This window comes from Syngnathus typhle, linkage group LG3 (assembly GCF_033458585.1).
Source record: "Syngnathus typhle isolate RoL2023-S1 ecotype Sweden linkage group LG3, RoL_Styp_1.0, whole genome shotgun sequence".
In the NCBI taxonomy this organism is placed as follows: Eukaryota; Metazoa; Chordata; class Actinopteri; order Syngnathiformes; family Syngnathidae; genus Syngnathus; species Syngnathus typhle.
In genome coordinates this window covers 9,074,990-9,085,643 of record NC_083740.1, presented here as the reverse complement: position 1 = coordinate 9,085,643, position 10,654 = coordinate 9,074,990, and the positions used below count along the sequence as shown (strand labels likewise).

General features: G+C 40.1%; 2 protein-coding genes across 3 annotated transcripts; one reads left to right on the top strand and one right to left on the bottom strand.

The window, feature by feature from the left end:
- Positions 1–2,461: 2,461 nt before the first annotated feature.
- tmed1b (transmembrane p24 trafficking protein 1b) lies at positions 2,462–5,474 on the bottom strand. Its single transcript, XM_061275279.1, has 5 exons — positions 5,199–5,474; positions 4,155–4,252; positions 3,865–4,051; positions 3,264–3,431; positions 2,462–3,197 (listed from the first exon to the last, which is right to left on the bottom strand). Exons 1-5 carry the CDS (start codon positions 5,379–5,381, stop codon positions 3,147–3,149), a joined length of 687 nt encoding a protein of 228 aa, XP_061131263.1. The 5' UTR covers positions 5,382–5,474; the 3' UTR covers positions 2,462–3,146.
- Positions 5,475–7,257: 1,783 nt separating this feature from the next.
- Positions 7,258–10,321, top strand: LOC133151955 (tumor necrosis factor ligand superfamily member 14-like). 2 transcript variants are annotated; one of them, XM_061275400.1, is made up of 7 exons: positions 7,258–7,555; positions 7,952–8,171; positions 8,912–8,980; positions 9,075–9,108; positions 9,464–9,529; positions 9,611–9,848; positions 9,963–10,321. In XM_061275400.1, exons 2-7 carry the CDS (start codon positions 7,971–7,973, stop codon positions 10,150–10,152), a joined length of 798 nt encoding a protein of 265 aa, XP_061131384.1. In that variant the 5' UTR covers positions 7,258–7,555; positions 7,952–7,970; the 3' UTR covers positions 10,153–10,321. The 2 variants fall into 2 exon arrangements, with proteins under 2 accessions (XP_061131384.1, XP_061131385.1); XM_061275401.1 differs by lacking the exon at positions 7,258–7,555 and adding an exon at positions 7,563–7,706.
- Positions 10,322–10,654: the final 333 nt, after the last annotated feature.

The window sequence follows — 10,654 nt, the reverse complement described above, 5'->3', positions numbered from 1 at the left end:
TGAAGACCATGGATTGTTTGTTCTGCTATAGCCTAGGTGACTGATTCACAATTTGGTTTTGTCTGATATCAGATATTAAATATAGAAAACCAACTGGCTGATTGATTTGTTTTAATTGAGAGGGAAAAAAAACAGCAAAAGCATTTCACTAGCTGACCAGGAGATGGCGACAGCGTGGCATCTGAAGACCATGGATTGTTTGTTCTGCTATAGCCTAGGTGACTGATTCACAATTTGGTTTTGTCTGATATCAGATATTAAATAAAGAATGCCAACTGGCTGATTGATTTGTTTTAATTGAGAGGGAAAAAAAACAGCAAAAGCATTTCACTAGCTGACCAGGAGATGGCGACAGCGTGGCATCTGAAGACCATGGATTGTTTGTTCTGCTATAGCCTAGGTGACTGATTCACAATTTGGTTTTGTCTGATAATAGATATTAAATAAAGAAAACCAACTGGCTAATTGATTTGTTTTAATTGAGAGAAAAAAAAACATCAGCAAAAGCATTTCACTAACTGACCAGGAGATGGCGACAGCGCGGCATCTGAAGACCATGGATCGTTCTGCTATGCCGGTTTAAAAAAAAAAAAAAACGTAATTAGCTAGGGGTCAAAGGTCAAAGTTTACGGTTCAAAGTTCACCCAGGGGTCAAAGGTCGGTTCAAAGTTCACGGGGTCATGTGCACATTTTCGATTTTTAACTAGAGTTGAAAGTTCAGGGTTCAAAGGTCACCCAGGGGTCACCACGGGGTCACCACGGGGTCACCGCCGGGTCACCGCGGGGTCACCGCGGGTTCAAAGTTCAGGGTTCACTTTTTTTTTTTTTTTTTTTTTTTTTTTAGGTTAACCTTTATTTAACCCAGTGCTTCTCAATTATTTTCTGTTACGCCCCCCCCTAGCAAGAAGAAAACTATTCGCGCCCCCCCTCCCCACCGTGACTATCCTAACTTGTCTTGTAAGTCGTAAAATGTTGCACTGTCGCAAACGTGACAGAAGTAACAATGAGAGCGCCACTGCCCCCTGCTGTAGTAAACGCGCAATTACACTTTATTCTAGTACTGCCAAAAAAAAAGCCTGTTCCCCAGGGTCACACGTGCCCCCCCAGGAATAGCACCGCGCCCCCCAAGGGGGGCGCGCCCCACTATTTGAGAAGCACTGGCCTAGGTGACTGATTCACAATTTGGTTTTGTCTGATATCAGAGATTAAATAAAGAAAACCAACTGGCTGATTGATTTGTTTTAATTGAGAGGAAAAAAAAACAGCAAAAGCATTTCACTAGCTGACCAGGAGATGGCGACAGCGTGGCATCTGAAGACCATGGATTGTTTGTTCTGCTATAGCCTAGGTGACTGATTCACAATTTGGTTTTGTCTGATATCAGATATTAAATATAGAAAACCAACTGGCTGATTGATTTGTTTTAATTGAGAGGGAAAAAAAACAGCAAAAGCATTTCACTAGCTGACCAGGAGATGGCGACAGCGTGGCATCTGAAGACCATGGATTGTTTGTTCTGCTATAGCCTAGGTGACTGATTCACAATTTGGTTTTGTCTGATATCAGATATTAAATAAAGAAAGCCAACTGGCTGATTGATTTGTTTTAATTGAGAGGGAAAAAAAACAGCAAAAGCATTTCACTAGCTGACCAGGAGATGGCGACAGCGTGGCATCTGAAGACCATGGATTGTTTGTTCTGCTATAGCCTAGGTGACTGATTCACAATTTGGTTTTGTCTGATAATTGATATTAAATAAAGAAAACCAACTGGCTAATTGATTTGTTTTAATTGAGAGAGAAAAAAACATCAGCAAAAGCATTTCACTAACTGACCAGGAGATGGCGACAGCGCGGCATCTGAAGACCATGGACCGTTCTGCTATGCCGGTTTAAAAAAAAAAAAAAAAACGTAATTAGCTAGGGGTCAAAGGTCAAAGTTTACGGTTCAAAGTTCACCCAGGGGTCAAAGGTCGGTTCAAAGTTCACGGGGTCATGTGCACATTTTCGATTGGCGCGCCCCACTATTTGAGAAGCACTGTGCTATGGTAAGTATAGTTGCTAGGAGCAAAAGAATAAAGACTGCAGGATGAGGCTATTCATAGAGCTGGAATGACAAAAAGTTATGCAACTTGATTCATTAAGTACTGTTTGCTTCTTCATTGTGTCTGTTATTTGGCACTTGATTAAAAAGAAAATATCTACCTCTTTGCACAGGCGTCCTCCTCCACACTCCTCTCGTAGCAACCAAAGGTGATGGTTGCTTGATCACAGCGCAACGTGGCTCAGCAAGCTCGAGTGGATGGCTCATGGCACGTCTAGAATTTGTTTCAAGTGAGGATAACCGCTAAAATAAATCTGTTATTTCAAGTAGATGAGGTGTCATTTGTAGAAGGACACTGTGGATGTGGTGCACATCTCAGCAAAAACGTATGTCAAAATGACTTTTTTTTTGGGGGGGGGGAATTATGATTTTATTGTTCAACTCAATATTTGTGACATCTGTCATATCAACAACACAGAAATTATACAAATATTAAAATCAATGCAAAAGCTCCCATGAAAACCTTGCTTCGAGATTTTACTGTGGCAATAGCACCCACTGGACACATTAGAAAAAAAAGAGGATAAAGCAAAGGCCTTAAGTACAAAGGCACAGTACCAGTCGTTATGTTCCTATTTAATTTTTGGAAGTCTTACAAAAATGAGTACTTCTTGGGGGTTAGGGACAGCGCATTGTGTTACAAAAATGTACAAAAGAATTCAAGACTATTGCACATAGTTATCGCATCTAAACTAGAAGGGCTCCCACATCACCTTTCAGCTTTAACCGCCCCCCCCCCACCCAAAAAAAATCACAACAATCACAGCAAATCCCACCACTGTTTTACTGTGAAATATACTGCAGTGCCTTTTAAAATGTATTCTTTGCATCAATTTGTAGGAAGATTTCATATTAAAAAGGCACTAAAGGAAATATACAAGGCCACCAAAGTAGGAACTGTTCTTCACTGTTATTGCTCAGATTGGTGTGTGACAAGCTTTAAGATGTCAACCACATCACTTGGTGCCAACAGTTGGTGTTGACATAACAAACATGGATTGTGAGCCTCGCCCAGGTTGTCTTGTCTCACCGGAGAGTTTGTTCTACGAGTGCACCCTCCTCTTATCGTCAAACAGTTTACGCACTGTGTAGACCTGAAGGGGAGGATGTGACAATCTTATTATCATCATCACTAAACGTAAGAATGAACAGCAGTTTACCTGGGTGAAGGCCACGCACAGCATCACCAGCATGCTGGCACATGACCAAAACGTAACCCTCCACAGGTTGTCTTCCAGAAGGTTTCGGTCCCGTGCCTCAAAAGCTCGCAACACCGTTTGCATCTGCCGACTACGCTCGAGATGTTTGTGTACAGAGTCCATGTACTCCTGGGTGAGTAAAGAAGAAATTCCAAAACTAGTTTTATTTTTATTACTGCATGTTTTACACCACACCACGGTGAGCGTAAACACTGTGGTCAAGGATTAAGCGGTTTAATTCATCTGTTTGCACCATGTCAGGAGGCTGACATTTTATGCAACACCGCCCCCTGCTGTTGACGGATATTGACTTCGGACTTACGAACATCACATGACCAAACGCAGAAAAGAACTGACTTTTGTTGTTTTGTAGGATCTCAAACAATAATATGATGTGTGCCCCCATGTCAATGTGCTTTTGAGAAAGACACTAAACCCCCAGTTCCTCTTGATGGCGTGTCATCAGTAGCTGAATAGGAAGCAGTGGTAGAAAAGGTAGAAACGCGCCGTACAAGTAGAGCCCATTCACCATTTAGTGACTCCTTGCAACACTTCAGCTTACCCTTATATCCTGCAACTTGTACTGCAACATATTTTCATCCAACTCTAAACCAGCCCACTCATCATCGCCTCCCACATCTCCTCCTGGCCCCTCGATGTAAAGCTCGAAGAATACAATCTTCTCTGAGAAGTGGCTGAAGCTGTTATCAAAGCAGACTTGATAGTCTCCCTCTTCTGTGGGCTCCACCCTGAAAAACAAAGAACAAATACAGGAAGTAAAGACAGCAGGAATAAATAGCCAGTTCCAATAACAAGATCCAGGATCTAGGTGCAATTTGAGGAGCTACTCACACATGAACTCCATCAGAGCGACGGGTCTCTGCGACCATCGGGACCCCCTCTGGACTGAGGATCGTAAAATCCACATCCATTCCGGCACCTCCAATCACCTGGTAGTAAAAAACACCTCCACATTTTAGTTTTCAAACAAATGTTTGAAGTAAACAATTTTAAGGATGCACTGGTGCAGCAGTATCCAAAGTCTGCCCGAAGGTCATTTGTGGCCCATCGCATATTTGAATAATAGAATACAACGCCCAAATGTTAAGAGAAAAGGTTAAAATGTCAAGATACAGTGAACACATTATAATTAAAAATGAAATAGTCCACAATAGAATAGTATAGAATGCCTTTTTTTGGTCATTGTGCAACTGGTATACAAGAAAATTGGGGATAGCTGAATTTAAAAGCTGTAATACTTTTATCCCTTTATTTCCTTAATGTAAAGGAAATTGTTAAATGAAAGATTGCTACTTTTTTTATTTTAAATTACAACACGGTCATATATTTTTTCTTTTTTTTGTGTGTTGGCTTTCTAATAAACAAGCACTGCTGATTATCCATCCATCCATCCATCCATCCATCCATCCATCCATCCATCCATCATCTGAACCGCTCATCCTCGCAGCTTTACATCAGACCGCATGTGTACATTTAGACATTTCTTGGACACATTAGGCACGCCGAACATTAACGAGAAAAATCTCACGGCACACTTAAAGAACATTACCAAAAAGCGGATATGCATGCATGTATGATATTTCAAAAGGAACAAAACGTAATTGCTCTGCTTGGCTTTGAAGGTCACTGGAGCAGAACGTTGAACAAAGACAATTTTTAACTAACTCTTTTTTTCTAATATTACACTGAACTGAATTAATAAATGGCATTCTGATGTTCTACACACCAAACTGTTGATTTGTAATCTAAAGCAGCAGCTAGTTAAAATTTGCAGAGTTAATTTCGAGCTCAGGAAGTAAAAACTGAAGGATAAGAAAACAAAAGTGAAATATTTCAAGAGGAGTCATTAAGTATTTGTGTCATGCAAACAGTTACCTGATATTCGACCTCCATCGTACCATTCTGTATTGCCCGTTGGAAGAAACATTCGGATTTCCCGGCTTGCAAAAGGAAAGTGAACTCGTTGCTCTCCTCTCCAAAACCGAACACCTCAACCAAACTCCATGCGAACACTGCAAGGAGCAGCATTCGAGTTTTGCTCACAAAGATAAGATCCATGGCGAGAATATTAGCCAGAACACCGTTACAGATTACACTCAGACATTCCTTGATCTGGTGCTTCCGCGGAAGACTTTTTCGTACTGTGATTGGGTGGATAGCGACTGTCAAGTCACATGACATAAATGGCCAATTAGAAGGTGCAGGATGATACAGCTCAACCAATACACACGTCATTAGCTGGGATACGCCAGCGTGTGCGCCATATTAAATGTGTCATATCTGTCCAAAGTGCAAAACGTTAAGGCCTCTCAAGCAGGGGCGTGCGGTCAGACGCCTCCCTTGCCATCATGAAAAGGGGAAAAACAAATTCAATTGTTTTTATTCTAAAGTTGTTTTCCTCTTCCTCTTCAATAGTTTTGTATCATTTTGAGAGTTCGGAGTTAAAAGGTTTGATTCGGACAACGGGACTTCGGAAAGGAGTGGTACACATGATCGAAAACAAGTTTTTGATTCCATGCGCTTTATTGGGTGTTTTTATGTGTGGAGACTGTTGATATGAGATTCTAATTAAAATAGTTCAAATTAAATAATGAAATTAAATGTGACACGGTTAGGTGCCGGACAAATTTTACCTGGGGGGGGGGGTTCCTCCCCAGTCATGAACCTCACCGCAAGTCACTGGTGCCAGTGTATCTAATAAACAGGCTACTGAGAAGGTTTTACACATAGTCCTGTGAAAGGTAGTTCACAGTCTTAAGAAATGTTACATTCCTTTATTCCCAGAGGGTGGAAATTAAACTGTTTCTATGCTTCATTGTAAATCTCAAATTCCCTAATCCAAGTCTAAAGAGCTAAATCTTTACACTGAGCCACAGACAGCTCAATTTTGAGTTAAACATATGTCTCTAATTTATCACAGGGGACCATGATGCTGTGAAATATGATGGGATTTTAGTAGAAAACTATTGTGACAGGCTCCCAAAAGGGGGCACAAATGGAGGTTGACCAATGGTTATGTTTGCATTTTCCAAAAGACTGTTTTATTTTTACATTTGGGAGAAATTCTTGTCCTATAACGATTACCTTAGGGACACAAAACAAACATTTCACAAATCGTGTGCTTTCTCAATAACTGAGTTGAACGGCACTCATTCAAGCCCACCTCAACTGCACACGTCCATCTGTCTTCCCTCGGTTTTATCTACAATAAACACAATGTGTGCATATGTGTGCTGTATTCTTGGCTTCAGCATATGGAGGAAATCATTTTTAACACGTCCCTCTCTCTACAACAATAACAGATTAGGTGTAAACAGATTAGGTGTAAAAAGATGTGTAGTTCCAGTTAAGCCTCTCCAGCATTTTATTTAATATTCCAAAATATATATATGAATCATTTTCTTAGCCTCTCTATGTACTATTTTTGACCCCAGCATTGCAATACAATTTATTCATTCACAACTGAGGGAGGCGCCCTAGAGCAAGAAAAATTGCTGTCCTGGCGTTTAAAGTATGTCACACTTGGTGAAAAGAGGAGTTCAAGGAGGATGAGTGTAGCGTCAATCGAATCACAGCTTCCACGATATGTCATCGTTAATACAAGGGAAGACTTACTGTAATTTAAGGTTGCTCATGAGAACAATTACAAGCAAAAAAGAAAGAAGGACAAGAGAACTTGTGCAAAACATTAGTCACCTTCAAACATTAACACACGCAATTTACACAATATTGAATCATTTCTTCTTTTAATGCATTTACGTTGCTAAGATTAGTCTGCTCCGTTGATGAGAAATGAGTGTGATACTTTCCATGTATGTTCTGTAAAGCGCTTTGTTACTGTGACACCTGTTGATGAATAAAGATGTAGCCTATTGTGTTTACAAATATTATCAATATCCAAGCCATTTGGTCAGTTGCAGGTAACTCGTCGTCTTTGATACAGTTGTAACAAATGCATGATGTCAATATAGATGTCAATATACAAAAACAGCGAAATTCAATAGAGACACGTGGAGAGAAAAGGAAGTGTGAGCTGAGGGGTGATAACTACAACATTGTGGGGGAGTGTCCCACACACAGTCTTCTGTTGCTCTTGAGTTGTTTCTTCCCTGTGTCATATTCATTTCCTCCTGACATGAGCTTGTTAAAGAAAGCAATATTGGTGGCACTCGGCAGGATATCTGCGAGGCAACACACTCAGCTGTACTGAGAGTTCATCCTAAGTGTTGGCTGTAAGTTGGCATTTTCAAAGATAACCATTTTTGTGTTTATTTTATTTTTCTAATACTCCATTCTTTAGGTTGTTTCATTCTTTTTTTTTTTATCCCAATTTTGGGTAATTGGCTGAGTTAAAAAGATACACAAAGCGTCAGTAAATCCAAGGTATCCATCCTTTGTATTTAAAAAAACAAAAAACGATTATTTTGCTCGTAGCATGTAGTAATGTCTGTTCTCAGAAACGCTTCCAAGAAGGCAGGTTGCATCACAACCTCTATTTAGTTTGGCGGCATTTCTTGCTTATTCATCAATCTGTTTTCTATATCTTGTGTCTAGACTTGTTTCCAATTATGCTTGCAGCCTCCTTACCCAGATGGGCCTCGTGACCTTCTGCCTCCTTTGCATCACAGGTGGAGCAGGTGAAAGGAAATGTCAGAGGGTGGAGTGGCCAGTCGTCCCCAAGTCTTTGTGGTGGATAGCCAAACCGGCTTCTTCCCCCCACCCCGACCCGTGAAAAAAACACAATGGACTCCCACCAGAAGCAAGTGTCTTCTGCTGGTGGTGGCGCTGGCTATGCTGGGACTTGTTGTGGAAGGATGTTTTGTCTATAAACTTTACATGAAAACCGAGGTGAGGTTGTTGTCTTGGGCTTGTTGTCCTTCCGACTGAAGACGAAACTATTTTGACTGCTTTTCTCCTTTGGAAATTTCCTTTTTTTCTTACGTCATGAACTGTCTCTGTTTTGTTTCTCTTTCACACACGCACCCAGTCACAACTAAACATCCATTATCTTTGTATAGGCAATCACCTTTTAAGTCACGTGCCCATTTGTATCAAATGTCAAGTGGTCTCTCCCGTTCTAAAATTAAATGTATTACATTGTATTTTGCACCGCTCAATTTGTTGAATATAGTACCGGGCTTTATTTATCCAATGACGTCAAGATTTAAGAGCGACAGCTTCCAATGCTACTACTCCATAAATAATGTAAAGTAATACCAGCATGACATGACGAAATCTGCATCATAGTGACTGTTGTGATTATTTTCCGTAAAATCAGTTTCCTATTTTATGCAGTGTATTTGTACAAATAAATTGATAGCAGCAGATTTAATTGTTGTCCGATACTTACACGGTATTGTAAAGGCACAGAAGTTTGACATCCACCATCATAGTTTTGATATTGTGATTTTCTCATTCCATTGCCAACAAAAGATCCTACAGCATGTGCATATGTGGACATCTGTCAAATTGCCACACTAGAGGCCTCATTTGTTTTGTAAACCTCAACAACAACATTTCCTGCACTTGAACTTCTGACATCATTGCTTGTTTGACTTTCTCTTGTCTTTTCACTTTCTTCCTTGCAGGCATTTTCCATCTGCGTATCAGATCCTTTCTGTCGGAACATGTCCAACCCCAAAATAGCCGCTCAACAGGTAAGTTTGAATGAATGTGTCAACAATTTAAATGTCATGTTACGCTTGAATTGAATTGCCCAAGGTTTACTCTTGCTCTTTTTATGTCTTGCAGGTTGGCTCCTTCCAAGATCCAGCGGCATCCAAAAGTATGATTATTTATTATGAAACAGAAAATAAAAAAGAGACAAAATTATATAATGTGATAGAAAAAAAACAGTTGCATTACTACCGTGACTGTTTATAATAAATAAACAAAAGTGATCCCATATCTTGTAATAATAATAATTATTATTATTAATTGAGACTAAAGTCATGCCTCAAATTCTTCATGACACAATCACTCACCAATTCCTTTTACCCATAGCTGACACAACTCTTGACAATATTATTAACAAATTCATGATAATGTCATAACAACACTCACCTTTACTGGACAGCCAATAGAAAAGTTTCAAAATTGATGACTGTAATTCAATTCAATTGTTACCCCTTTGGAAACAGGCGGCTCGAATGAGATTCAGCCAGTTCAAACTCTGCTGGGACCTAAGCCCTTTGCTCACCTGATGTGTAAGAATCCTACAGCGACTTAAATAAAATGAATATACTATTTGAACATATTGGTTGAACCCTCGCTCAACTTTATTTTAGGCAGCAGCAATCCTGTTGGGGAGAAAAATGTGGTGCAGTGGGTTGACAAAGATGGTGACGCCATCACCCACCAAATGGGCTACAACAATGGCCGCCTGTTGGTGGAGAAGGAAGGTTATTACTACCTCTACTCCAAAGTGCAGATAAATGCAGCAGAGGTGTGTTCTCTTATCCAGCACAAGGTGATGAAAGACACGGCCGCATACGACCAACCCATCGAACTTATGAAATCAAAGAGGTTAGCAGGCATCTGGATTTCTTCCTCTGTTGCTAACTTTGTACACAACCATTTCAGTTGCATTCAGTTTCTGCTGCCACGTTGTTTTTTTGTGTTTTTTTTTCCTTCCTATAGGACCCGCTGCTGGACTCCTAAACCTTCAAGTGTCAAGTCATCAGGTGGGGAGGATATATGGGACAGTTACCTGGCGGGGATCTTCCACCTCCAGTCCGGAGATCAAATTTTCATCACATTGGATAGTATACAGAAACTGCGTCCCGGACCGACTGAAAACTTTATGGGAGCCTTCATGGTATCTCCATAGAAACATATTCCTAGTGACTAATTTCACACTTGTGTCATTATGATTAGCTTCTTCCTTTTTGGTTTGAATGTATTCGAAGAACTTTTGCAAATTATTGCAACCTCATAAAACTGTATCTGATATTCAGACTAGATTATTTGTTGAAGGAATAAAAGTTCTGTATGTTGAATCGGTATGGGATGAATACATTATACCAAATTGTGAAAATATTTGTTAGAAAGTCTATAGTAAAGCACCCCAAGCACTTGTAGACAAACCACAGAATTACAGGTGCAAATTTATTGATGTGTTGTAAAACACACGCCTGAGAAGAGAGATGAGCAACAAAGATGACTCAGCTATTCTTGCAATGCATAATGAGAAAAGAGTCCTCTCGTCTCACTTGCTCTTCTTTGGTTTAATCACTCAAGTCTTGCAATGGATGTTTACATGTTGTACCATTGAAATCTGTGATCTGTAGGGATTAAGGCTCTAATTCCTCAAATGGCGCAGAATGAAAAGG

Excerpts from the sequence above, each read along its gene's own strand:
- tmed1b (XM_061275279.1), bottom strand. The coding sequence starts at position 5,381 with ATGGATCTTATCTTTGTGAGCAAAACTCGAATGCTGCTCCTTGCAGTG. Across the intron at positions 4,253-5,198 it reads CGATGGAGGTCGAATATCAG|GTGATTGGAGGTGCCGGAAT; the intron begins GTAACTGTTTGC and ends TTTTACTACCAG. Across the intron at positions 3,432-3,864 it reads ACAAGTTGCAGGATATAAGG|GAGTACATGGACTCTGTACA; the intron begins GTAAGCTGAAGT and ends TTACTCACCCAG.
- LOC133151955 (XM_061275400.1), top strand. The coding sequence starts at position 7,971 with ATGTCAGAGGGTGGAGTGGCCAGTCGTCCCCAAGTCTTTGTGGTGGAT. Across the intron at positions 8,981-9,074 it reads CCAAAATAGCCGCTCAACAG|GTTGGCTCCTTCCAAGATCC; the intron begins GTAAGTTTGAAT and ends TATGTCTTGCAG. Across the intron at positions 9,530-9,610 it reads GCCCTTTGCTCACCTGATGT|GCAGCAGCAATCCTGTTGGG; the intron begins GTAAGAATCCTA and ends ACTTTATTTTAG.